Source organism: Ceratina calcarata, unplaced genomic scaffold (genome assembly GCF_001652005.2).
Source record: "Ceratina calcarata isolate Rehan_Ccalc_2016 unplaced genomic scaffold, ASM165200v1 scaffold422.2, whole genome shotgun sequence".
NCBI lineage: Eukaryota > Metazoa > Arthropoda > Insecta > Hymenoptera > Apidae > Ceratina > Ceratina calcarata.
In genome coordinates this window covers 1,149,363-1,174,756 of record NW_017165837.1, presented here as the reverse complement: position 1 = coordinate 1,174,756, position 25,394 = coordinate 1,149,363, and the positions used below count along the sequence as shown (strand labels likewise).

General features: G+C 39.1%; 8 protein-coding genes across 12 annotated transcripts in view; 4 read left to right on the top strand and 4 right to left on the bottom strand.

Moving 5' to 3' along the window:
• The first annotated feature begins 481 nt into the window (after positions 1-481).
• Positions 482-2,766, top strand: Hlc (putative ATP-dependent RNA helicase DDX56). The gene is made up of 6 exons (XM_026814992.1): positions 482-767; positions 912-1,355; positions 1,413-1,672; positions 1,749-1,941; positions 2,023-2,327; positions 2,384-2,766. The coding sequence occupies exons 1-6, from the start codon at positions 678-680 to the stop codon at positions 2,745-2,747; spliced, it is 1,656 nt and encodes a 551-aa protein (XP_026670793.1). The 5' UTR covers positions 482-677; the 3' UTR covers positions 2,748-2,766.
• A 9-nt stretch (positions 2,767-2,775) lies between these two features.
• On the bottom strand, positions 2,776-3,741 carry LOC108626611 (protein PBDC1). The gene is made up of 4 exons (XM_018027357.2): positions 3,656-3,741; positions 3,470-3,535; positions 3,346-3,405; positions 2,776-3,275 (listed from the first exon to the last, which is right to left on the bottom strand). The coding sequence occupies exons 1-4, from the start codon at positions 3,674-3,676 to the stop codon at positions 2,916-2,918; spliced, it is 507 nt and encodes a 168-aa protein (XP_017882846.1). The 5' UTR covers positions 3,677-3,741; the 3' UTR covers positions 2,776-2,915.
• A 47-nt stretch (positions 3,742-3,788) lies between these two features.
• Positions 3,789-5,586, top strand: eIF2Bbeta (eukaryotic translation initiation factor 2B subunit beta). Of its 2 annotated transcripts, XM_018027354.2 has the most exons (7): positions 3,789-3,879; positions 3,987-4,059; positions 4,126-4,212; positions 4,286-4,567; positions 4,642-4,798; positions 4,879-5,273; positions 5,354-5,586. In XM_018027354.2, the coding sequence occupies exons 2-7, from the start codon at positions 3,992-3,994 to the stop codon at positions 5,424-5,426; spliced, it is 1,062 nt and encodes a 353-aa protein (XP_017882843.1). In that variant the 5' UTR covers positions 3,789-3,879; positions 3,987-3,991; the 3' UTR covers positions 5,427-5,586. The 2 variants fall into 2 exon arrangements, with proteins under 2 accessions (XP_017882843.1, XP_026670795.1); XM_026814994.1 differs by lacking the exon at positions 3,789-3,879 and having other exon boundaries at positions 3,900-4,059.
• A 12-nt stretch (positions 5,587-5,598) lies between these two features.
• amrt (TM2 domain-containing protein 2 amaretto) lies at positions 5,599-6,502 on the bottom strand. Its single transcript, XM_018027356.2, has 3 exons — positions 6,257-6,502; positions 6,096-6,183; positions 5,599-6,028 (listed from the first exon to the last, which is right to left on the bottom strand). The coding sequence occupies exons 1-3, from the start codon at positions 6,397-6,399 to the stop codon at positions 5,699-5,701; spliced, it is 561 nt and encodes a 186-aa protein (XP_017882845.1). The 5' UTR covers positions 6,400-6,502; the 3' UTR covers positions 5,599-5,698.
• Positions 6,503-6,539: 37 nt separating this feature from the next.
• Su(fu) (suppressor of fused) lies at positions 6,540-10,925 on the top strand. 3 transcript variants are annotated; one of them, XR_003389411.1, is made up of 8 exons: positions 6,773-7,021; positions 7,596-7,688; positions 8,647-8,956; positions 9,059-9,294; positions 9,370-9,591; positions 9,674-9,881; positions 9,962-10,085; positions 10,849-10,925. XR_003389411.1 is itself a non-coding variant. In XM_018027353.2 (7 exons), exons 1-7 carry the CDS (start codon positions 6,849-6,851, stop codon positions 10,025-10,027), a joined length of 1,308 nt encoding a protein of 435 aa, XP_017882842.1. In that variant the 5' UTR covers positions 6,540-6,848; the 3' UTR covers positions 10,028-10,573. The 3 variants fall into 3 exon arrangements, 1 of the variants encoding a protein (XP_017882842.1); XR_003389410.1 differs by lacking the exon at positions 10,849-10,925 and adding an exon at positions 10,443-10,573; XM_018027353.2 differs by lacking the exon at positions 10,849-10,925 and having other exon boundaries at positions 6,540-7,021; positions 9,962-10,573.
• Positions 10,845-12,786, bottom strand: LOC108626598 (uncharacterized). The gene is made up of 2 exons (XM_018027336.2): positions 12,003-12,786; positions 10,845-11,018 (listed from the first exon to the last, which is right to left on the bottom strand). Exons 1-2 carry the CDS (start codon positions 12,360-12,362, stop codon positions 10,845-10,847), a joined length of 534 nt encoding a protein of 177 aa, XP_017882825.2. The 5' UTR covers positions 12,363-12,786.
• The window catches only part of neur (E3 ubiquitin-protein ligase neur), a 71,324-nt gene continuing 56,914 nt past the window's right edge, over positions 10,985-25,394 (top strand). Inside the window, exon 1 of one of the 2 annotated variants that reach the window (XM_026814989.1) lies at positions 10,985-11,289. In XM_026814989.1, the coding sequence (XP_026670790.1) occupies positions 11,226-11,289 (64 nt within the window). In that variant the 5' untranslated portion in view covers positions 10,985-11,225. Of the gene's footprint in view, positions 11,290-16,335; positions 16,412-25,394 lie in introns of those variants that run through there. The other variant, XM_018027396.2, reaches the window with a different exon arrangement.
• On the bottom strand, positions 12,873-16,174 carry LOC108626624 (uncharacterized). The gene is made up of 5 exons (XM_026814996.1): positions 15,878-16,174; positions 14,783-15,295; positions 14,268-14,444; positions 13,743-13,857; positions 12,873-13,438 (listed from the first exon to the last, which is right to left on the bottom strand). The coding sequence occupies exons 2-5, from the start codon at positions 14,841-14,843 to the stop codon at positions 13,294-13,296; spliced, it is 498 nt and encodes a 165-aa protein (XP_026670797.1). The 5' UTR covers positions 14,844-15,295; positions 15,878-16,174; the 3' UTR covers positions 12,873-13,293.

The following is a 25,394-nucleotide window of genomic DNA, read 5'->3' as shown; positions in this document are numbered from 1 at the left end:
CCTTCAGATTTTGCGAAATTTTCGTTTTTGGCCAATAACTCCCAAACCGTTGGATATACGGAAAAATTGTATCAGACCTTTTTTGTAGCTGACGGCGAGAGCTACAATTTCCATTTAAAATTTTTTCTCTAGCGTCAATAGTTTACGAGTAATTTGCAAAAAACTGTTTTTTCGTTTTTCGTCAATAACTCGTAAACTATTAATGCCAGCGAAAACTTTTTATACAGAAATTGTAGATCTCGTCGTCCTCTACAAGAAAGGTCCTATGAAATTTTCCCGTAGGACCAACGGTTTAGGAGTTATTGGCCAAAAACGAAAATTTTCGCCAAAAGTTTGTTGTTTCGACGGTGGGACGGCCGGATTTCGTCAATGTCAATAAAATGCCAATTAATTGCACTTAACTCGTTAAATAGTGAAGTTAGAAGAAAAATTCACAGAATTTTGCTGGTAGAGGACGTCAGTGCCTATAACTTACGTATACAAATTTTTCGCTAGCATCAATAATTGATTAATACATCGGCCGACACTGGAGGATAGAACTCACAGATAAGAGACTACTTGTTCATTCGATGTATTAGTGTTCATATTCATATTCGTTGATCCAGTAAACACGTGGTCTTGTGATTGCTGACAGTTCTACACGTGCTTTTAAGCTACAATAATAATTCGTACGCAATATGACTTCGAACGAAATGGACGTAGACGAAGAGAATGAAACGAAACCGAAAAACTTCCACGAATTTGAATTGGACGACAGGATTTTAAAGGTATAGTGAGCCGAACTAGAGGTTATCTTTTTCGAAATAAAAGTGTCGATCTAAAACTACCTCGTCTTTATAATTAGACATTACATTCTGTTGCACGTCTGATTCTCCGTCCAATGTATTTTTGTATAAAATCAAACATTGTAGGCTATCGCGAAATTAGGTTGGTTCGAGCCTACGTTAATACAAGAAAAAGCTATACCACTGATGCTCGATGGAAAAGATATTTTAATTCGAGCTCGTACAGGATCGGGGAAAACTGCCGCATTTGCTATTCCATTGATTCAAAAAATTTTATCAAACAAAAGAACGCAGAAGACGCAAGAAATTAAAGGGCTCATAATCGCTCCAAGTAAAGAATTATGCAAGCAGATTCATGACGTTATATTAAGTTTAACAATAAAGTGTAGCAGAGAAGTTAGAGCTGTTGATGTCAGTCCACCAGTGGACATTAGTGCACAGAAATTGTTGTTAACAGAGAAGCCTGATATTGTTATTGGAACACCAAGTAAATTACTGCAACATTTAAAAGCAAACAATATGAAACTGAAGAAGTCTCTTGAAACTTTAATAATTGACGAGGCTGATTTGGTAAGTGATTTTAATTAATATACTATCCTTGGATCTAACAAGGATTTTATATTCCAGGTGTTTTCATTTGGATACGAAGATGAAGTGAAAAGTCTATTGAGTTATTTACCAATCGTATATCAGGCTGCTTTAGCGTCTGCAACATTGTCAGAAGATGTGATAACGCTTAAGAAGTTGGTGCTGCATAATGCAGCGATTTTAAAATTAGAAGAGCCTCCGTTAGCTCCTTTATCTCAATTGTCGCATTATAGTCTCGCGGCAGAAGAAAATGATAAAGCTGCTATTTTATATGCCTTGTTGAAATTGAACTTAATCAGGTAAATAAGCAGAACGGAATGTACCTTTAAAAATCTTGGCGTTGTAATAATAGTAAACTTTATTTCCTTTTTTCAGGGGGAAAACTATAATATTTGTAAATACTGTAGATAGGTGTTATAAGCTGAAATTATTTTTGGAACAGTTTGGTATACCTACTTGTGTATTAAATTCTGAGTTACCCGCAGTTTCGCGATGCAGAGCGGTTACTCAATTTAATTCCGGAACGTACGACATTATAATAGCATCGGATGAAAAATCATTGGAAGAAGTAAATATTACATTTTCCAATATCGAAATCTTAAGTAGTGATTATAGTTGAAGGTAAATCTCAAATTTTTATTTCTTATAGCCACATCTAATAAAAGTTAAAAAAGGAAAACGGAAGAAGGATAAGGAATCTGGTGTGGCGCGTGGTATTGATTTCCAGTTCGTATCCAATGTAATTAATTTTGACTTTCCTCTGGACGTGAACTCCTACATTCATAGAGCTGGCCGTACGGCTCGAGGAAAAAATCAGGGAACGGCGTTAAGCTTCGTATCAATAAGAGAAAGACCTCTCCTGGACGAAGTTGATTCAGAATTAAAACACTGTTATAATCGCGATAACTTATTCAAGACGTATCAATTCAAATTAGAAGAAGTCGAAGGTTTCCGGTATGTTAACGAAGGCTTTCTTGTTTATCTTTGCTACTGACATTCTTTGTTTTTAGATATCGAGCAAAAGATGCATGGAAAGCTGTTACCAGAATCGCTGTCCGCGAGGCTCGTTTAAAAGAAATAAAACAGGAGGTGCTTAATTGCGAAAAGTTAAAAAGTTACTTCGAAGACAATCCAAGAGACCTACAGTCATTGAGGCAAGACAAGGCGCTGCACACTGTAAAATTGCAGCCACACTTGAAAGATGTGCCTGAATACATAGTACCACCGACTTTGAAGAGGCTCGTTGGTATCGGTAGAAAAAGGAGGAAATTTAACAGAGAAGCCGCGCAATCAAAACCTACAGCTACGCGATCGAAACATCAAGCACGTGCATCGAACCCACTTATCAGCCTGCAAATACAAAGTTCAAAATAAAAAGGTTCTTGTACCAGAAGTTATAAAATTTCTTTTTAAAACTGTTTATTTTATATTGCTTGTTATAAATAACGTTCAATAAGTTCTTGTATGTTCCACTTGTAGAAAATTGCAGATAAAAAATTACACACTATCCACGTAATTAACGTACAATGTTACAATCGTAATTTATGATTTTTCTGTAACCTGTTTGGGTTTGTACTTTCGTCTAATATCATCATTGTGTCCTTCTCTATTCCTGGCAAGCTCAACAGCGTAAAACTGTATTCTAGTTGTGAGTATACTATTCTCCTCTGAGTAATCTCCTTCGCAATCAGCTCTCAGCAATGTACCAAAACTATAATCTTCCACAACATCTTTGAATTGCTCACAAAAAGGTCTCCATTTAGCCTTTCCTTCGGGTGATTTTAATTCGTCCTCCTTTATCTTATCTACTTTCAGATCAGGAAAAACTTCACGAAATGTCTTATATATAAGTTCATCATGAGGGGTGAGTTTCAAATATTTTGGGTCAACAGAACATAAAATCTAAAATAGAGTTAAAAATTAAAATCTTGACTATTTTACAAAAAATTAATAGCTTTAGAATTTATTTTACATTGAAGTAAACTTCAGCATGCTCCATGGCTTTCATTGCCCACATAGCTTCTACAGAAGGCTAAAAAAAAATACAAAAATTATTGTTCTTATAAAATGACATTGCCTTTTCATCTGCAACTTACATCATTGTCAAATTCATCTGCAGGCCTAGATAATACATTGGTACCAGCTAACAACTGATCTGCAGTCTTAAATTAAGAAGCATATTAATACTTAAGTATAATATTAAAATATCTTATTTCATGTAAAAATAATTTGTGGTAGGTTAAGCTACATCTATAGATACGAAAACAATAAATTATACTAACCACGTTCCCAATACGGGCCATTTTCGCTATTATCCAAAGACGAAACTGATACAAATTGATTATTGAATATTTGTCAGTATAATTTATAGTAGAATTGACTGTTGAAGTAAGACTGTGTAGAGCACATGTCACTCACGCTCACGCAGCTTAAATACACAACAGCCAAAGTGACGGGAAAAAAAACAAAAACCAATCGCTATTTCTGATTCTTGATCAGCTGGCACGTATGCATCTTGGTTTTGTATTCTTGGTGTATTATAAAATATGTTTTAATCGATTGTCTTGTCTAAGAGAAGTTAAATACGATTCGTACAAAAAGCATAATTTTCAGTCGAGATGGTTAGCACGAAAGATAAAGGCATCAATGAGGGAGTATTAAAGTTAATAGACGATATTCATTATAGGTAAGTGAGATTTAAAGCGATCTAACCTTGCAGTAAAATAATTTCTTACAATATTTTTCGATTTAGTAACATTAAAGGTACGTACAATATAGTAGTGGCCACTATATCTGTTCTGAAAGAAATCATAAACAATGAAGAATGGACTACTGCTCAGTAAGAATTACACTTATCTCTACACATTTCCGCAAATGTTTATTGCACTAATTACATCTTCATGCTTTGATAGAAATTTGTTAAGCATAATAACTAGGAATGGAAAGTACTTGGTAGAAGCTATTCCACTTGAATTCTCGATTGGAAATATGGTTCGTAGAATATTACAAATAATTAGAGAAGAATATACTTCTGAATTAAAAAATAAAAATGAGGAGATGGACACGCAAGAATCTTTACACAAAATTCTCACTGCCGAGGGTGATCAGGAAGTAGACTTCAATATCTCTGTGCCTTTTTTAAAATCTGCTCTTATAGAGCACGTCACTGAATTTGAAGTTGAATTAGAAACCTGGTTAGTCTTGGTCTTTAGTAGAGTTTTATAAATACATCCATATTCGTATTACCTTTCAATGATATTTTTTTTAGTGCTGGTAATATTACTCAGCAAGCTTCTGAGCACATCCATTCTAATGAAATTATAATGACAATTGGTAAATCAAAATTAGTAGAAGAATTTTTTAAGAAAGCTGCTGAGACACGGGCTTTTGAAGTTATAGTAGCTGAAGGTGGGCCATCATTGAGTGTATGTATAATAAAAATATTTATTATCACATATGTATTTCTCTTCCACTGATCACAGTGATAAAAATGCATTATTTACAGGGCCATGAAATGGCCATAAATCTTGCGAAAGCAAAGATTAAAACTACGTTAATATCGGATGTAGCTATTTTTGCTATGATGTCACGTGTGAATAAAGTGATAATTGGAACGAATACTGTTATGGCGAACGGTGGATTGAGAGCGATTTCAGGCTCTCACACGGTTGCTCAAGCTGCGAAACATTACTCTGTACCAGTAATGGTTTTATTACCACTATACAAATTATCTCCATTATATTTTTATTCACATGAACAAGATGGGTTTAACAAACACATTTCACCGTTGCAAGGTGTAATTGACAGTGCCAATGCGCCTCTGTTGGAAAGAATTCATGCGTATAATCCAGTTTTCGATTACGTACCACCGGAACTGGTTACTTTATTTATTTCAAACACGTAAGGCTAATATAATTCAAAAGATATCTCATCTTTCATTTATTGTGCAATAATTGAGTGCTATTGGATTTTTATTCCAGGGGTGGAAATGCACCGTCATACGTTTATAGATTGCTTAGTGAATTGTACCATCTAGATGACTACGAATTGTAACAGATAAATGGCATTCTTCTTATTGAGTGGTTCCTTTTATAAACTTGATTTTTAATCAAAAAATGTATTGTTGATATTTAAACATAGATTCTCGAACAGGAATATTTATTTACACATTACAATATATACAAGTAAATATAAATTCATTTTACAAAAAGTATTTTAATAATCTCATAAATGTGAAATTATTAAATGTCATTATAAAGGATAGCTCGCAAAAACACTTACAGTTATTTCATATGTTCAAGAGTTCCTTGTATTAGTGTTAAATGCTATACATAAGGATTCCAATTGCTACCATCCTCAGGTTGTAAAGAACCTATGACTAACAGAATCACATCGAAAATCCACCACACTCCCACACCACCTAACGTTAATAACTTGCCGACAGCAGTGCCAGTTTGTCCCAAACAAAACCGATCCATGCCCAGGAATCCTAACAGTATGCTGTACAATAAAGTCGTAGTAAAATAATGGTCACTGTACTTTATACAAGGAACACCATCACGGGTAAATGTTCTGGGTCCGTAACACTCAATATTCGGGAGTACAGTACATGATACTTTAGTCTTTTCAACGTCTTCGTATCTGGAGCCGCCAAACTAAGGTAAAAAAGTATAAAAATCGATTTATCATACATAATGCATATGTTAGTACATGTAGCATTACCTTTACGCAACCAAATCCAGTTTCTTCTTTGGCAGTTTTGTTACCCTTATGATCGATTGGTTCTTCACATTCGATAAATTCTTTTGGCCTGAGAAACGTGCGTTAAATACGAGAACGGTGCATTATAATGAACTGTCAAATGGTAAAATGTAAATACTCACAGAAATTTGCACATCACTAATGGACCTTTGGGATTGTACACCTGCTGGTGATCTGTGGTATTGTTGCCCGACGAGCTCCCCGTGCATGCTTGCAAATCCCGCGCAAAATGAATTAAAAACAGAACCATGTATCTTAACCTCATCTTGTCAAGTTTGACATGTTTTAAATGCACTTCTGCTACTCGGAGCTCACTCGAGCACGCCGACAAAGTGCATTTTCAATCATGTGTCGTACGTCGTGTATATGTCGATGCAACTGTGTGCGAAAGTGAAAAGAAACCTATTGGATCTGACGCTTCGAGTATCTAACAGAAGGACGCAATCAAAGAACGTTTCAGCCAGCGCCGACCAATGGCGATGAGCTTTCTCTCGCCGTCTTAAGAGACGCGCAGTGATGTAGGAAAGTAGGAATCATTTGGCCGCCTGCATCGATGAAACAATTTCAGTTTTGTCAAGGATCGGAAACTCGTATGATCTCGGCGGAGTGGAAAGTGGACATAGTGGTTGCGTGACGGTAAACAACGTGATCGTGCGTCGCTTATTCGTATTATACTTCCGGAGCAGCACGTTTCGCAGCCGAAAGCCTGCGTATATGTACGGAAATATGCGCGAACGAGAAGAATTTTGTCGAACTTATCCACCGGGACAGGCGATCCAGGCACCGACAACACGAGCTCTGGGCCTTGATGCGCTCCACAGTCTTTGTAAGGAGATTTATCCAGATCAAAGCAACCCGCTCACTGTCACCGCAGTCGTCAAATACTGGTAAGCATTCTATGATCTTACACGAAAAAGATGATATACCCCTCTGCTAACGTTGTTCCAATGTTGGATTTAAATTCTGTGCTTGCTGTTTGTATACGAGTAAACACGAGGAGGAAAAAGTAATAGTATGGTTATTAATTATATTTATTGCATTATATGTTTATTTTCTGTCACCTTAACGTTGCTTTCGTATTATGCGATTTGCAAAATAAAATTGACTCCGAAATAGGACGTAATCGACGTGATTGATTTTTTCGTATTTCGATCACGTCAAAACAATCTGTGAAGTACGTGCAAGCAATATATATTGTGCTTAATACGAAATTTTGATCGTGTATGTAGTAACGCTAACAGTAATGTAAGTACAGTTTATATTAAATAAGTGTGTTACTCAGTTTCTCGATATAAAACCGTGAAGTTTTTTATCAGAAAGGTGGTTTCTATTCAGTTTGAGTATGGTATTTCTGTATAAGAAGGGAGGAAGACTTATATTTAGCCACCCTTAGTTGTACGTGCATTAAACCGGATGTAAAGCCAAATAACTGAGATTTTATGTTCACCTTTTTTTACCTAGGTTGGGTGGTCCGGATCCCCTCGACTATATTAGTATGTACGAAAATCCTGGCTATCCTGAATTAGGTGTACCCCCGCACTGGCATTATATCAGGTAAGTCTCACGCATTTGTTATGTCAAAAACGTTGTACAAACATTTTTTTATAACTTTTAAACTTTTCGTTTATAATTTGAATACGTTCGCGAAATAGTTCTGTTAATGATCTGTCATCGGTTCCTTCCGTCGTGCACGTGATCGCCTGAAATGACATTCTGCGACATATCGTTCATTCAAAAGATAGGTCATGTTTTTTCCGTGACAGGGAAAAGAGGGAAGCGAGCGTTAGAAAAAAAAACGGGAAGTCGGGTATTCATCAGCGTCGTTCTGCTGTGTAGCAGGAGTGTGCCTCTGTTTGATGTAGGCGCATGTTAGTCTTTCGACACACCCGCGATGACACGTGCATACCCGCGACACCCATTTCTGTCATTTCGGAATTTCGTTTATGGTTTTGTTACACTAAAACGAGGCACGGATACTTCGAACACGTTGCATCTGGAATGTCTAATGCATAAAATAAGTGGGTCGGGCTCGGGAATCTTTTGGGATTGCTGTAACAAGTATAAAATGAATTTATTGGAATAAAGCTTGCACATCCGTTTTTATAATGATTTACACCGTCGAAAGACAAATGAATGCCCGTTTCAGGAATTCCTCATTAAAAAGTTAGGCGCCAAATGACGAATGGTCTACCGCGAAAGGGTGTTCATTCTTTTTTTCCTCATTTTCAATGGGTGACCCTTCCTTCTTGAAGCAGCTGTTCCAATAGTAGTTCCCTCTTTTTCTATATATAGAAAGTATAGAGCGTACAGGCAGATAAAGTCGTTTGAAGCGCGACGCGTCGGAAATAGACTCACGGATCTCCCTCTTTCCTGTCTGTCGTATGTAAATACGTTTCACCATTGACTGGATCCATTCCATTTTTTCTGGATCACGTCTACAACTATTTTGGTTCTGCGAGGAATCCTTGAATTATTTTCATTTTCTAAATCTTCTCTCTTTTTTTTATTACAGTTTAGGCTTATCGGATCTACATGGAGACGGAAGAATACATCCAAAAAGTGGCCCTGGCCGCCCAAGCGGCTTCGGATTCGAACTGACCTTCAGATTAGTCAGAGAAAGAAATGAGATGACTCCCCCAACTTGGCCGGCAAATGTAATGCAGCAGTTAGCAAAATACGTTTTCAATTCTGGTAATATGTTGCTGCCCGGCGATCATGTCTCATGGCATGCACCTCTTGACAACGGCAACGGTCGCATTACGCAGATCCTAATGGGCAGGGATCCACAATTACCAACGTCCATATCGACGCCACATGGTGATGTGAGTTCGTTATTCCGTTCTCGGTGAAAAATTGCTTGTCTAATTAAAATCAGAATGTTCAGCGAGCTATCAAATATTTTTAATTTGTACATAATGTTACAGGTTTCATTTGTTCAAATTGTAGGAGTCACGTCTGAAGAATTACAAGCTGCACAACACTGGAACGGCCTTGGCCTTGTAAATTTATTGAAGTCTAGTCGTGGCTGTGGTCCATGGTTAGTGACAAACATGAAAAGAGTCCATTCTGTTATGGAAGACGATCCTTCCATAGCGGAAAAGATTCAAACCGGTATCGAGAAAGAAGGTTCTAATCTAAGTGGCGTATCTGCGAAGTGCTGGTATGTGTTCCATTTCATTTTTGAACGATCAAACTGTTTTGGATAATATGCTTTGAATTGACATAATTTTTACAGGTGGGTTCAAGTGAACAGTGATAGGAGTACAGAAAGATATAGAGAGACGAAGAATGAATCTGATGACGAAGATGAAGACATAAAACCCATTATAAAATCAGAAAGACTGTCCCCGTGCGAACAAGATGAAAATCTGTCTAACGAAAGTTTTATCAGAGTTCTACCAGGCCTTCATTTAACTTTTAATCTTGAAGCTGGATCATTGTTACCATTAGCAATAAAGTAAATACCCTCATATCGCTTCATTTATAATTCATTTTGCGAAGTAATAGCCGACTGTAAAAATATTAATTTACTTTTACAGGGGTCGTGTGATGCACGGAAGGCATTTTACATTTAAATCCATATTGTCTCACACGGCAATAACGATAGTCGCACCTTCGGTCACTGGTACTCTGGTCTCAAGGGAGAAACCATACGTAGTTCAGGGCCCATGGTTACAAGTTCTACTTCCAGAAGATTTATCTGAGAAGATGGCCCAGGAGTTTCAAATTCTGAATTCGTTACATCAGGTAATTAAAATCGTACGAAATAAATTGTTGAGAACAAACGTCTTTTTATATTGAAAATTTTTATTTTAATTATGTTCCAGGTCCAGTTGCCAAAAACATTTTCTTGGCCTGAACATAACCTGTTTATTACAATCGTGAACGACTGAAATCGAAGTTAGAACGCCGACCAAAAAGCGAAGTTAAATCGAGTTAGGATAAATTAACGTAAGCAAAGTATTATCTAATTTTGTTATAAAACGAGCTTCTACGAAATTATTTATAATCGAATTGTGTTTATACGATCGTCGAGCAAACAGAACCATGAGACTTCACGTATCAATATGTAGAAGGCGAGGCAAAGCATAACGATTATATATTGATTTAACGACGAGAAATTAAATATAAAGTATATATATTTTGCTACATAACTGTTTTACATGCCTCTTACTCTTACAAGTTGATACCTGTCAAAGATTAATATTTAATCTTGTACATAATAAAACACGAATTATAATGTGTAATTTTGTATTTGACATACGAGTTTACACATCGTTACTTTACACGGAATATTTTTGTAAATAGATAATTTTGAAATCCTGACATCGGCCGTCAGGATTTTATACCAATTTTTACGAACGGACAAGAGATGTATGATACAACGATAAATATAAGGAATAATATTTATAAGGAAATACATTTTATTTTCTACAGTTTTCTTCGTACAGATTTTATACATTGTCCATGTTAGATGCCTATTTGTCTTCTTTTCAAATCTATCAGACAAACAATGTTATTAAAAATTTGGCATAAAACTAATTTCCCATAGTACATCAACAATAATATTCGTAGCAATCAAATTTTTTAATATATATATATTATTCTTTAAATAATAGAATATATACAATGCCTATTTTTTATTTAACATTTTATATTACGTAAAAACTTCATTCCCCTTTTAAATTTTACCTATTGTTCTTTTTTATTCTAGTCATTTTCCTTGGGATCGGCTCGAAATCGTTTTCCATTACGTCGATTCACCCTTCTCCCTGTCCTCCTCTGACCACAGGGCGAACAAACTTCAAGCCCGAATCTCTCTACTTTATTATTATTTATATCGGAAGCCGCTTCTGGATAAAGGTATGCAGCTATCCGAGAGTTCTGGGAGATACATATGACATTAGAACCATAATGGCAACAATTGATCATGAATCAACAATAGTTTCGTTCCGAGTAACCACGATAACCGACGGTCTTTCAAGATTTTTGCCTATTGATCGAGTAGAATAATCGTTACGTGCAAGAACATTTTAATATGTGTACGCAGTAGTTGATTAATTAATTAGTGCGGTGTGATAAAGTGGATACATGAAGATGGTAGTAGAGGTTCAACTACAGGCGGTCAGCCGGTCTATACAACATCTCCAATCAGGTATGTTTGAACGAAGTAATTACGAAACTATCAATTCAAATAAAACAAGCAATTTTTGCAATAAGCAAAAATCAGATAGTATTAAAATTTCAAATTTCCGTTAATTATAATTGTTTATTGTGTATGAAGACAAGAGTGTAGCGTAGTAATTGTAAATATTGTTTTTATCTGACTTTTTAATTATATTTCTCGTCATACTCTGGTATGAACATTTTTTCATATTTCATCAATCGTTCTGAACGCTTAAAAGCTTTATTATTTTATCGGCTCTTCGTATCAAATCAATTTGCTCCAATCGCATGGAAATTATTGATATCGCATATATTTGTGAAATACGTTATCGCAGTTTTAAAACAGTTTACATTTTTGCTTTTATTAAAATATATTGACGCTAGATTGAAAATTAAATTATAACTGGAGAGCGAAGGTATTTCTACAGAGAAATTTTATTGAATTTGATTAAAATTTGATTGAATTTAGTCTTTGCGTCCCACCCTCGACTTCCGAGAATTTAGGTCACTTCGTTAGCTTTAAATGTTTATTGAGCTAATAACTAATGGATCAATAATTAATGAAATGATACGACGCTGTCTCTACTAAGTGTAGGAAAAAAGTTCCTCTTTAATTCAGTAGAAACTCGTAATTCAGTTTTTCCTCCTTATTTGCCAAATAATAACGAAAGCGTGGAGTAAAATATCTTTGAACGTATTTACTTGGAATAAGTTTTTGACGACCTTAAATACTCCGAACCAAAGTATAACGACGATGCAGGCAGAGGCGAAATCCTCGACCTCTTCGCAGCTGATATTGCTGACAACGTTAACGATCCCCCGAAAGACATTCGCGAACGTTTGCATGGCCTCGAACCAGAGATCCCTTAGGAAGCAGATCACCTGGAAAATCAGGTTCATCACCGCTAGTATCAGCTCGATTATCCTGGCCAAGAAATCGAGAATGATGTCCAATAACTTTTCGATGGTCTCCCATAACCAACAGGCGACTTGTGCAAAGAATTCGACGAACTTTTGCGACGCGTTCGACATACGATTTTTCATGTTTGATTCTAGATACATTCCTCGGGTTCCTTTTCTCGTTTACATAGCTACTATTTGACCCCTCTCGATTTTCCCGACGCGACACGCATCGAACAAATTTCGCGCTCTGCTCTCTCTCGACCCATAACGCGTCGATTCCGAATTTCAATAAATTCAGGAGCCTTCACTCTTGGCTTTTCCTTTGTTTCTCGTGTCTCTCGTGGATATTTTCCAGTGTGGATAAAGTAGGATTAATTAGAACTGGCCTTCATTCCCGCACACTTGTTATGAACTTGACTTTGTTTGAATTATGAAGGAAAATTGCGAAGTTATCTCTGAGTTTTATTTTTTTTTTTTCCCGAGCGTTCTTTCACTGCTGTCCTATTTTTTTAGTGTTGTGGATCGTAAAAAGAGTGTAAAACTCAGGAGATCTCGGGAAATAATTCTTCATACTCAATAGAGATTAACACGAATTTCTGGATTATAAAAATTATAACGAACGTTTATCTTAAAATTCCTTTTATTGAATATTCTATACAATCTATAAATATATATTTCACTATGTTCTCAAGCAATAATTATGTTTGACGAAAAAGTCTACATCATGAGTATCTGTAAAATCGTAATGATTATTTTGATGTAATTATAATTATAATGGCAGTTATTGCTCCTATTTTGCAAACTATCAAGTAGTATCAAATATTGATTCCGTATACGATTCCTTCGTAATGCAGTGTCTCAACGTGTAAATTTCGTTCATAAATTTCGTTTGATTCTAAATTGCTTTTGATTGATCATCCAATAAATACGACAAATCACAAATGAGAATTTTCTCTGTAGGATAATAATAATAATCATTACACATTTTTTGGTCCATCGCTAAATTGGTCAGCTCATTTTTAAATTCGAAGTGGTCCATTATACGAGAGGCAATCATTTTTCTTATATGTACAATAATTTATAATTTCGATTAACGCGTGTTTTCTGTAAGGCGACCTCCTGATATTAATCCGGTAAAGATCGATAACGTTAAAAGCACGAATGATGCAGCTCGTTGTGAAGATCCATTGCAGGCATCTGCATCATTGCACGATTGAACGCAACCGCGTACGTACCTATAAGATTTAAATGAAAATCAAGAAATTCTGCAATTGAATACGAAATTACGCAACCTGAAATAAAATATGAATATTCGTTATATCATTTTTTAGCCCATATAATTTATTTGAAGTACTGAATGTGTCTCGGGTAGCAAAAGTATTGATTAAAATTAACGCGTATAAGCCGCGTTGTTTCATCTTCTGCGACGCCGGGACTCGCGACAATTATGATAAGGGTCAATTTCAGGTAGCGTAACGGTTGCAATTAGTGTCAGGTGCAAAAGCAAGCCAAATTATGTTTCATCGCGTTCGCACTCACTTTTCGTCGAAGTAGAATCCCCCGCAGTGAGACATTCTTATGATTTCGGAGTCGGTTGTTAAAGTTCCGCTGTCCAGCGCGCAACTCCTCACCGTCAATGAGATCCCGGACTCGTCTAATTAATCACACGCTAATTATAAATGTTTTCGTGACTCATTTTCTCTTGCTGCGCCGAAAACTCGTGGAAAGGCTTTGAAATTTTATCTCGCTTCCGGATCGAGGACACTCAAAACTTTATTAAATACACGCGAATATTCTCGACGAATATCGTTCTATTTCGAATCTCTTTTAAATAGGTGGAACGTAAATTAATATTACTTAGGAATTATTCGTTTTGCAATTAAATTTTTTAATGTTATTTCGAATTAAGCTAATAATTATTTCCAACGATGAACTGACTTTCCACCCGGTGAAACCTCCGTCAACAAGCCAGTACTGTAGTCGGAGGCACAGTTTATTCGTTGAATAGACAACAACGAACGGGGTTAAGAGCCACTCGCTATTACAAAAGGAGGAAAGTTTTACCATATATCCCCGCTATTTTGATGCACGCTGTCGCGGGGAAAAGACCATCGCGCCCTTTACGACCACCCAAACAGGGTGACTCCAAAAAGGCAAGACTTCCGTTGTTGTGAAACGGGTCGTCGCATGGTTTATTGTCGCCGTCGATCGAAACGCACTTGAAACAATCGATAGCCCAGCCTAACGCGATAAAATCAAATTGAAAAACAAAGTATTAATAAAGAATCGAGACTAAAATGAATACTAAGCGCGTTACATTTATATTCTAATCGCATGCATATTCTGTTTCTTCAATTCTTACATTGAGTAACTCATTGATTTTTCATTTCTGGTTATTCACCTCGAGAGATTACACTTATTTTATTCGTGCAATGTTTCAAAATTATATAAAACTGACGTGCAAATTAATATAGAACACATAATTGGTCTTCGAAGCAGAATTATCACAATCGTTAGGTTTCTAAATCTGTCCATGCTGTTGTATGAAAATTATTGTATGTTCTTCGTTTAAAACTGACCTTTGGAAACCACGAGCGCGATCAAGCCGAAAGAGACGATCCAGGTGAACCTAGTATCCATCTTTGCTTGAGCGTAGAGCGCGTTGCCGCGGATGAACGATCGCTTGGTCGCCGTCAGCTGCTGAATGCCTGAGGCCCGGAGCCGAGCTCCTCCAGTACTGTCATGTCAGACAGAAGAAAAAAAGACCGATGTCGACTGCAGAGATCAACGTCTTCCTAGATGTGATTCGAATCGGACCGAAAAATCTATCTAGGGAAAGGGTAGAATTCGCGTTCCTGGACTACGTATCGAGTTCACGCCTGAGTGACGCAGTGTTTTGTCGGCCGGTTACCAAGGCGATGATTCCTCGTAGTTTTCGACTTCCTTGCTCGTCCGATCGACGGCCTCTCTTAGTGGCTCGTCTCGACGTGGTCGGAGACCCACGTCGAGAGGTTCGCGCTCGTTTTTTCTATCGCAGAGTCCCTTCGGCGACTGAGCTGACCTAGCTGAGACGCGGCTGGGAACTCCATAGGCTAGAACAAATAGTAATTGGTTGTCTCGCGACGAACGATGAAATGCGAGCACGCAAACTGTGGGTGCAGTTGAGGTGACTTCTAGGTGCGTGGATATTTAGATCGCAGTCCCGTGTACGTCTAGGTGAACCATGTGGTGCGTGTCCGTTTGTTGTGGAGTTCGAGTGTTGCATTTTATTAATAGAATCCTTATTGTGTTTCGCTTATCATCACTGATAAAGAATGGCTGATTCAGGAGCATAGATAGCAGGATAATAATTGAAACAAAGTAATGTGATTTTGCTTATATATTTAATTACAAAAGAAAATACAATCTCGAGGCACACCTGACTATAAAAAGATAAGAAGATTCGCGAAGTAGTGATGACTAAACGTAATTTAATGAAAGTCTAATAAGTGTATCAGAGTTAATCAATAGTAGCGAATATAGGATACCTCGGTCATGCAACAGTCAGATTATTAAATGAAGCAATTTATACATGCTGATGTTAGGTAATCGCATGCAAGGCGTCTCCCCGTTAGAAACTCCATTACTTCAATAGCTTCGATAAATTTTACTAATTACGTTTAAAATATACATACAAAAATTGATACAAAATTTGCTTGGCAAATCGATTTTTTACACAAGTAGTAAGTCGAACTACACTTTCGGTTTTTTTAAACAAGGAAGAAATCGAAGTCCGCGAACTAGCCGTGACACTGCGAGAGAATCGCCGTTAGTTTCGTTAAAACTCGTCGCATTACCGCGTTAATTATGCACGACGCGGTAGTTAGCCGCAGCGGTGTGCCGCAGATGTTTCCGACGGCGAATTATCCGGTACCGTGGACTCGCGACGATAGCAGAGTAGGTTTTAAAATTACGCGGGTCGCGCGTGCGCACGGGCTCGCGGGCCAATCACCTCGTCGCTCCAGAGCGGCCCGTCCGTCTCTGTCGTAGCGACACTGCGGGTACGCGATGTGATAGTATTTTTCGAAAAATGTGTCGGTCTTTCGCGCACTCATGCATCCGGTTTTTCACTTGAGCCCGCCGCGATCACCGAGTGCTTTGTCCCGTGCTTGCCATCGCCGTGGGCGTGAGAATAATGGGCCAGTCGTCGAGCAACACCGGACACAGCGGTGAGTGTCGATTTTACATCCGTATTCGTAATTGTGTGCCGTCGGCCGCCCCGACGTTTTTTCGAGTCGCACTGCACGCTTGACATGTGTCAACTGCGAGGGCTCTTGACTTTGCTGCCAGCTCCTGCGCAAGTTTCGTTGACTTTTTCCGTGGCATTGCGTCGTCCGCAACGAGAACCTTCTCGACCTGCTCGCGTTTTCACGGAAACAACGGTAGTTACTCCCGGAATCGGTCGATCACGCCGAGTTTGAGGTTATGCCAGTGGTCACGTCGATGTAACCGTGATCGTCGAATCGTTTCCCGATCCGTTTAACGTGTCATCGAGATACGCGGCTCTCCTATACTTCGTCCGCCTCCCTTTGTCAATCAATCTCGTGCATCATCAATTGTAGATTTAACCAGCGCAATGCTGATATCTGCGCAAAACGATCGTTATCGTCGTGGCGTTCCTTTCAAATTCAGCTGATTTCCGGCCAAAAGTTTGTCCGACCTCTTATCACTGTGCGAATCCCGAAATTGTACACGTCCACGTCGTCGATTACGGATATTGGTTTGTTGAACCGTTCAAATCGTTCTACTTACAGTCAATTATCGGATATTTTACGCAAATTTCTACAGAAATCGAGTCACCCGAATGTGCATAAAAAACCAAGCGATTAGCTAAAAGCTTGTTGATAATTTACTACAAGTCATTAATGTATTTCAAAGTTAAGTATGCCTTACAGAATAGTAATATACATACGTAAACAATACTAACTGTAGATTAATAGCAGAAGGTCTGTTATGTAATAACGCAATCGTTGATTGACTGTTCTAGTCATACTTTTCATTTAATCACAGCTAATTATGTAATTGCAAATATGCTTTCAAGGTTTCCATGATTGAACAGATCGCTGCGATTTATGTAGCATCAATTTTAAATTCGAGTATGGTTTTCTTTCTTATCAACGTCATTAGCAGACTGGACGATGGCGACATCTGTTACGAAACAGCATTCGTACCTTACAGATGATCACGAAACTTTAATTAAACTGCATTATTACGAAATGTTAGGACAAATTATTTGATTAAATAATTGAGTTTACGTTTGTATTCTACCCGGACTCCATGTATGTTTATTGAATTCTTTAAATGCAACGTTTAAACATGAAAGTAATTATCGCAGTGGAATATACATGATTCTTTAAATCAATAATTAGGTAATTGAGAAAAACTCTCGTTTATTCATCACTGGCTATTATTTGCCGGAGTGTAAATTATACAAATAATTATATTAAAGTCGAAAATATTATCCGTTGGGAAGCGAAGCGTCGTTGTCCAATTATTCTGAAGTTCGTAATAATATAAGCAAACGGAGAAATAAAAATGAACTTAATTTCCTCGGCAAGGAGAATAAAAGAAAAATGTATACAGAAGGAGAAAAAGTGTTGGAGCAGAAATTTACTTTGGTAAAAGCCGGCGGTCTAAAGGGAAATTATGAAAACCCTTAAAACTGGCCGTGTTCTGTGAATCATCCTTGCAAACAGATCTGCGACCGTGTTAATTAATCGCGAGACAAGACGTTTTCCTTTCTGTAGCTACAAATATTTTGCCAGCTGCGTTCCTCCAGCGGCATACACAGGAACACCTTTCGATTTCATTTCGTACGGTCTTCGGGCTTGCAAGATGGTACGTGGTAGAGTCTCGGCGGCGCAGGTACGCGTGTACCTTAACGTGGGCCACAGATGTTATTGTCATATGGCAGACACACGGCTCGGGATTCGTAGCCGTAAAACCGCGACTGCACCACCACAGAAATCCTGCAGCAGTAGCCCACACGCTGCTATGCTATTATCTAATTGGCGTCACGCAAACGTAATTACAGACCGATTGTCGATTAGCAAACGGGGATAGCTGTCTCGCATTAATGAGTTAACTATCTGAAGAGGTTCTAGGTTCTAAATAAGATTAGGCAGATGTCGATATCCTTGAAATCAGCACGATTGCTGAGACGAGAGGAAAGTGAAAGAATGCAGGAGGTCGAAAGAACCTCGGTCACCTCTTTAGCATAATCAATACTACGTTTGCGTGGCGGCTGACTAATTACCAACGGGGACAATGACGTTGGACGGGGTCATAGGTAAGACTTCCGGGGTGCGGCGAAGGAAAGCTCGTAGACGATGCAGCGGCCGCGGTGTTCAGGGCAGCGACCCAGTTCTCATATGTATTTATACCAGAAGACGCTATGCCGGGTGTGTGTGGCCATTTTGGAATTGGTGAGAAGGGAAGGAGACCGGGTGGACATGCCGAAGGGAGACGGGAAGAAAAGAGAACCGTCTCGTGACGCACGAGCCGCGTCGCAGGGGCTAATGAATCTGGAAATTCCGAGGAAAACCGAAGTGACCCAGGAAACTGGTACCGAAGCGTCTGTACAAAGTAACCCAGTCGCTTTTCGATTATTTATAGAAGTATGAGAAAATACTCCTTCGTTTTCTTCGGGATCCCATCTCGTAGTAAATACCGAATAAACTGATTAACAACGTAATTGAACGGGAACGAAATTAAACCAATGGAAAGAAGTTCGTTTCCGTAATTAAAAAATTTATTGCCATGCATTCACCAAGTTTTATGTAAACGTCTGTACTTTCCTTCTGTTGTTTATGCAATCTCATAAGCCGTTATCAAGATATCGCGTAACGGCGGTCTGTGCGAAATTTTTCACATTTTCTCGAGCGGACAGTTACGAAAGTTTGAGAACTTCCCGAGCGAAATTAAATGCAAACTGAAGCTTGGCAAAGTTGATTATTAACTGCGAAGGAGAAGTTTTACAGATGCTCGACGGACCGTAAAGTTAAGAGAACGAAGTACAGGAGAAGTTCAGTTCACGGAAATTCTTGACCGATGAAATACGTGTATCTACCCGTCGAAAGTTTCGTTGTCCTCGTTGAAAATTAAATGATAGCATCAATTTTTCAATCGCAGATGTCGACTCGCTTACAACATTTTGAAACTTCGGGGTAAAATAATTCACGACTTCTATTTAAGATTTATTGAATTCCTACGCGACGCAAAGTTCCAAACAATCCATAATTTCCGGACTGCCGAAATCCCTTCGTGACTGGCGACATTCTCGTCTCGAGGCTCGACCGGCTTGCACGATCTCTAGCGGACCGCGTTATTCCGCTCGATCGCCGAGTTTCCCAGATTCACGACGGTGTTTTCGTTCGTGTCGTACACCGCGTCGGACGATTTCCTGCCGAGAGAAAGACGATCTATGAATCTCAGCTGCGAGCGATACTCCCACGCGTTTCGTCCCAGCTGATCTCTGGCCGGGAGTTCCGACGTCGCACAATGAGACGTCTTTAAAGCACGCCGTCTTTGTGAAAAACGCCCTGGCTTGCGCTTTAAAGCCAGAGTTGCGTCTGAGGAAAAAAGGAAAAGCGTATTCGTTGTGCAAGAGTCACCTGAGCGATTCGCTTTGTCAACGAGACGAAGGGCACGATCAGGTAGCACCGTGGACCCTGCAAAATCGAAAATCTGGAAACCACGACTGAGACTCGTATAAACAGAAATAGGATGGGTAAAGCGTTTGGAAAATTCGTCTCAGGTTTCTAACAGAGAACAGATTTTCTAGGTATCTAAATTTCTTTTACGTATAATAATTTAATAAGATCAAACTGTGTTCGAAGTTCAGTAGCTGTGAACTCTTGCGTGTACGAATAGCGGATTGCACAATCACTTAATGATCTTACTCTTCCGGTGATTTCTTGGCCGGAAGCGGTTTAAATTGATTCAGCGATCGTAAATAAATAAATCTAGCAGCAGATCGTGAATGGCACAAGTCGGACCTAGAATCTCGACTTATTTTTGGTGTTTGCGTGCGTACGATCCTCGATTTCGAATGGCGTTTAACCGAAACGATCCATCAACAAACCTCTTATATGCTTGAATCACGTGAAACACAGACTGTTCCGAACGACCGATCGCGAAGAATAGCATGCATTTTGATTCTTCCATGCAGGAACATAAAACTGTTCAGTTTACGGGTCGTGCGTCTCATTCATTTTATTTTATTACACTGCATTTTATCTCACGCGAATTTGTTACTGTTTGTAGCATTTAAGAGGAAAGATATACTTGCTTCTTTATTTTTTACGATTATTACTCGGAATCAATTCATGTGGTGTATCGTTTCTTTGTTTTCTACATTATTATCGGTCTTGCCGTGAGTTTGCAAAACGTCGGATTATCATATTTAAATATTCTGCTTTCATTCAATCTTACAATGTTTGATCGTCATATTCATTGAAGTTAAACATCAATGTATTGCCATAAGAAAGACCAATATCTCGTCTAAAAATATCTACAGCTTTAAGACACGTATGCACGTGAGCTGGCAATTCGTGTAGGGGAGCGATCACGTGTCTGGGCGACGTGTGTTTCAACTACGGATATGCCAACACCGAGTATTTCCGTGTTCATGGGCCATCGTCCTCACAGCCCTCTGCCACTTCCGTTCTTCTTCAAAAACAAGCGTCAACATCCTCTGATACCGCGTGTAACGCCAAGTCAAGTTAACAGAGGCTACGTACGAAACGGGCAGATGAGAAAAAGGTGGAACGGGAAATTACATGTGTGAAAAATTAGCTGAAGTAGAGAAAAGAATTTTGATAACTCCATAGGCGTCTCGTGCTGGTGGGTGCACGGAAGACGGGCTTGTAGTCTCGATAACGTCTGTTAATTCAGTCCTGGCCACCGGCTATTCCCAGTGCAGAACGTTGCAACACACGGGCCGAAAGTAATCCCGCCACGCTGTATTCTTAACCCGTTGCACCGACTGTGGTGGGGCCAGCGAGGACGCAAGGGGGAGTAAAAAAGGGCAAAAGAGTGCGTCTATGACGTCAATTGGAAAAGGTTCCTCTCGTGCCACGGGGCGCGAACTGCGTCCACACTCATCGGACTCTCCCCGTCTACGGCGACGCTTTCGTGGCTTCGCAGCCAGTTTCCGTCTTATCCTTCCAAGACACTGGCATGGGATCAGCTTTTAATTCATCGCCACTTTGGGTCTCGATCGAACATTGTTCTCATCAATTTCTTTCATTAACGATTTTTATCATCTGATTTTTTATCATCTTTAATATCTGTCTTCAATTATCCTTTTATTATATTTGAACTCTTGCAATTTATCAGTAGATTTGGGAATTTATTTAAATTGCTAGTCATGGTATTTTGCATTCTATCATTTATTTACATTTTTATGTACTTCCATTATTTTTGTTTGCCATCATTCATTGCATCCACGGTATGTTAGAGACACATCAGTCGAGCATCGTTTACATTTAAGATAGTTAAAGTCTGTTAGCTAATCCATCCGATAATATCCTTAACTACCTTCCGTAAATTAGTATTGCATAAATTATCACCATCGTGATAAAGATATGCAGATAAGGTGCGAAAAATGAGTCACGTCGGAAGAAAGGGAAACGAAGTAAAATTCGTTTCTATACCACTGGCCGTCTCGTCCGTCTGCGTTTCTTTCTTCTCGTTTCCTCTTCTCCGTCTTCTCCTCGTTAGAATAGGCGAAAGTACGCAGAGAGTGGCATGCACGCGATTCGCGCGAGAGAATTGGCCGCTCGTCAAAGAGGCTATTTACAACCCTCGCGGATTAATTTTAAGAGGGAACGACGGTTTAGGAACCTCCCCCTCCCCGTGGCCGGCCGCGACGCGATTCTATGCTTCACAGTTTCCGTTTTCGATCGTCACACCAATCAGAGTTGATTTATTGCGATATACTTTTCAAACAGATGCTACTGTTAATGATGTTTCAGCAAATTCTCAGTTTCAAGCCTCGTTTGAAGATCGTAACAGTCTTTATTGTCTCGAAAATGAGACTAGCTCTGAAATATTTAAATCTGCGTTTAAAAATAAGTGATACCTCTGTAATTAGAGAGACGAAACTGTTTACAATTATTATGAGAGGTAGAACTCGACTCACAAATGAGGATTAAAATATCCAGCGTGTCCTTAGGCACGGAATCGATCCGGTGCTCCCCCGAAGTTCGAAGCGGGCGCATTATTCTTGCTCGCGATTAATTATGCGAGGGCCCACCCTTTGGCGCAATTAAGCCCGGGCAGGCAGTTTTCCAGCGCAGCGTTCGGCTGACGCGTAAATGTCAGGGTCGACGCACGTTCCTCGGATAGAAAAGAAACGGGAACACTGCCGCGAAAGAGAGACTTTTATCCCTCGTTAAGGGCGCGGACGATGGGTAACCCTCGCAATTATAGAAACCACCCTTCGACAAACTTGGCGGGGCGGAGGCCCTTGGAGGAAAAATTCGTGCACCGCGTCGGGGCGGGGAATTAAGCTTACTCCGTTATCAAAGGGTATCCACTGTACAGACGGGCCCGTGGCTCCTCTCGACGCGGCATTCACCGCGAAAAATAACCGTGAACTCCCTCGATGGGCTCGTACAGTTGTTGTTCCGGTCGATTTTCCGGCCGAAACTTCAACTCCGAAGAGAGTTTTCCCTTTTCCTCTTTTTTCCTACTACCGCCGAGTTTCGAATGGGATTTTTACTCTTTTTCTCGGTGTTCGTTGCCGGGAATGTAAAAATGTTTAGTAACAGTGATACAAAGAATTCGATTTCGTTGTTATTCAGGGAATTAGAAAAATTCTTTTAATAGCTGATTGCTCATTTTTTACAATGATTTTATCTAGTAAAATCAATATTACCTTTATTATAAATTATTTAGTTTGGAATTCGTCATTTCGTCTTTGAACACTCTTTGTTATACTGCAATTGTAACAGTTTACTTGTACGTGTCTATGTACATGCATACACGTACTTACAGCCATTGGTTATCGATCTGCTTCGCTGAGAACCGCACCCAGATGTCGGCAGTATATTCGGGGTTATTCAGTTTTTGTACATTTTTTCTGACTTTTTTTTGCCGAGATAACTCCCTTCGGGAAGGGTTGCAATTCGGTGGAGCGCTACCGCGCATTCGAAACGTCATAACTCATCCAGTCAACAAAGTTGTTGGAACAAACAGTGGGAAACTTAGCACTTGTCCCTCGGACAAGTACTAATGGCTCGAATTAACCCCTTGATCGTCGCCGTCGCTAGGATCTCCACCCTCTGTGTACACGACACTTGTACTTGAACGATGAAACGTAATCGTAAAATACACCCTCATTTAGAATTCATCGTTTCTCTTCATAAATCATACCGTGTCAATCTTAGACAGATTCTCAGATATCATTTAATTGTAAAGTTAGAGTATGATAGAGTAATAATGAAACTGCGAATATTTATGTAAGATAAAAATTTAAAGAATGAAACGTTCTGAACATCATTTTGTTGTTACAAAGTATGCAAATTTACTGAGCATCCTGATAATAAGATTAACTTATCGTTGAACTATTCATATGTACCAGAGATACGTTTATCGTTGGTTTCTAGACGGTTTAGAGAATTCTATTTGTCACGGTCAGTTTTCGTATCTCGATATCCAAGGGAGTGATTCGATAGTCCATGGCATTGTCAGTGGTAGACGTAAAGAACGAGGAGGAGGATACTCGTGTGGTAGGGGACGTGTGCAGAACCCGGTGGACATCCGCGTATTGTGCTCGCGAAAGGGTGCATCGGCCCAGAACGCGTTGGATTTCGCATTCACTCGGCAATAATAAGGATTCGCTGCCTCTTTTCTTTTCTTCCTTCAGGAAGCGAGCGCGCGAGGGTCCGCGTTGCCAGCCGGCTTATACGATAGGACGCGTCGGAACAGTTTCGAGACAGAAAAGTATCGGCAATTTGCCATTCAGAGTTCTAACGACCATATTTATGCGAATTCTCGTTCCATTAAAAGTCTCACGAACGACAGACAGATTTTAGACAAGCAAAGCCTCCGACGGCATTCCCTTTTCGGAATTTAAACGACATCTGTTATTAAAGGTATTGCGGTTAATTATAAGATGATATTACATTTTATTGTATGCACCGCGTTTTATTATATTTATAAAAGTCCGTGTAATTGACACTTCGAGAGGTGCAGTTTAAAGGACATGCTGGCTAATAAACTACTCGAGATCTTTTTGAAAAACTCGTTCGACGCGCCTGCGACGCGCAGGTGAAGCCACGGCACGCGTCTGTCTCTCGAGTATCGCTAAATTTAATCGTGTTTAAGAATTCCGTTCGCCGTAGTTCGCGTGCGATTTCACGCCGTGACATTTTCCATGTACATATCCGTTGACATAATTTCCGGCTCGCGACGCCTTGTTCGTTGATGACGCAGCGGGCCGGTTTAATACACGAGGGTCATAATTCCTAGCGTTCACTCCTCTGGGTTCGTGCAACAAAATTGAACATTGCTCCGCACACAGACATCGAAATCGATCGGCACCTGCTTCGTTGTAAATACGAGACCCCCTTTCCACTGTTCGCTGCATACCTATCTTAAGGATGTATTGGCTATATAGTCAATCCCAAAAGTTTATGTACCTTAGAAAAACGCATTTCCTATAATTAAACAGAAATCAGACGTCGGAAGAACAATGCTAATAATAAATAGCTACGTGCTAAAAAGTATAGAAGGAAATATCCAATTAATTATTGACGCTGGCGAAAATTTTTTATACAGAAGTTGTAGGCCTTGACGTCCTCTAAAAGAAAGTTTCTATGCATTTTTCTTCTAACTCCAGTATTTAACGAGTTAAGTGCAGTTAATTGGCATTTTATTGGCATTGACGAAATCCGACCGACTCATCGTCGAAATGGTGAACTTTTGGCAAAAAATTTCGTTTTTCCTCAAATACTCCTAAACCGTTGAACCTACGAGAAAATTGCATAGGACCTTTCTTGTAGAGGACGACGAGATCTACAATTTCTGTATAAAAAGTTTTCGCTAGCATTAATAGTTTACGAGTTATTGACGAAAAACGAAAAAACAGTTTTTTGCAAATTACTCGTAAACTATTGACGCTAGAGAAAAAATTTTAAATGGAAA

What these genes read in the sequence shown, in the direction of transcription:
- Hlc (XM_026814992.1), top strand. Translation starts at nt 678, where the DNA reads ATGACTTCGAACGAAATGGACGTAGACGAAGAGAATGAAACGAAACCG. An exon ending in TTGAAATTGAACTTAATCAG is followed by an intron (nt 1,673 to 1,748) that starts GTAAATAAGCAG and finishes TCCTTTTTTCAG; the next exon opens with GGGGAAAACTATAATATTTG. An exon ending in ATGAAAAATCATTGGAAGAA is followed by an intron (nt 1,942 to 2,022) that starts GTAAATATTACA and finishes TATTTCTTATAG; the next exon opens with CCACATCTAATAAAAGTTAA.
- LOC108626611 (XM_018027357.2), bottom strand. Translation starts at nt 3,676, where the DNA reads ATGGCCCGTATTGGGAACGTG. An exon ending in CAGATGAATTTGACAATGAT is followed by an intron (nt 3,406 to 3,469) that starts GTAAGTTGCAGA and finishes ATTTTTTTTTAG; the next exon opens with CCTTCTGTAGAAGCTATGTG. An exon ending in ATGCTGAAGTTTACTTCAAT is followed by an intron (nt 3,276 to 3,345) that starts GTAAAATAAATT and finishes ACTCTATTTTAG; the next exon opens with ATTTTATGTTCTGTTGACCC.
- eIF2Bbeta (XM_018027354.2), top strand. Translation starts at nt 3,992, where the DNA reads ATGGTTAGCACGAAAGATAAAGGCATCAATGAGGGAGTATTAAAGTTA. An exon ending in ATAGACGATATTCATTATAG is followed by an intron (nt 4,060 to 4,125) that starts GTAAGTGAGATT and finishes TTTTCGATTTAG; the next exon opens with TAACATTAAAGGTACGTACA. An exon ending in ACTTTATTTATTTCAAACAC is followed by an intron (nt 5,274 to 5,353) that starts GTAAGGCTAATA and finishes TTTTTATTCCAG; the next exon opens with GGGTGGAAATGCACCGTCAT.
- amrt (XM_018027356.2), bottom strand. Translation starts at nt 6,399, where the DNA reads ATGAGGTTAAGATACATGGTTCTGTTTTTAATTCATTTTGCGCGGGAT. An exon ending in TTAGTGATGTGCAAATTTCT is followed by an intron (nt 6,184 to 6,256) that starts GTGAGTATTTAC and finishes CACGTTTCTCAG; the next exon opens with GCCAAAAGAATTTATCGAAT. An exon ending in CTGGATTTGGTTGCGTAAAG is followed by an intron (nt 6,029 to 6,095) that starts GTAATGCTACAT and finishes TTTTTACCTTAG; the next exon opens with TTTGGCGGCTCCAGATACGA.
- LOC108626598 (XM_018027336.2), bottom strand. Translation starts at nt 12,362, where the DNA reads ATGTATCTAGAATCAAACATGAAAAATCGTATGTCGAACGCGTCGCAA. An exon ending in TCGTCAAAAACTTATTCCAA is followed by an intron (nt 11,019 to 12,002) that starts GTAAATACGTTC and finishes TGTATCTCCCAG; the next exon opens with AACTCTCGGATAGCTGCATA.
- LOC108626624 (XM_026814996.1), bottom strand. Translation starts at nt 14,843, where the DNA reads ATGGATACTAGGTTCACCTGGATCGTCTCTTTCGGCTTGATCGCGCTC. An exon ending in CAAAATAGCGGGGATATATG is followed by an intron (nt 13,858 to 14,267) that starts GTAAAACTTTCC and finishes GTGATTAATTAG; the next exon opens with ACGAGTCCGGGATCTCATTG. An exon ending in GGATTCTACTTCGACGAAAA is followed by an intron (nt 13,439 to 13,742) that starts GTGAGTGCGAAC and finishes TAAATCTTATAG; the next exon opens with GTACGTACGCGGTTGCGTTC.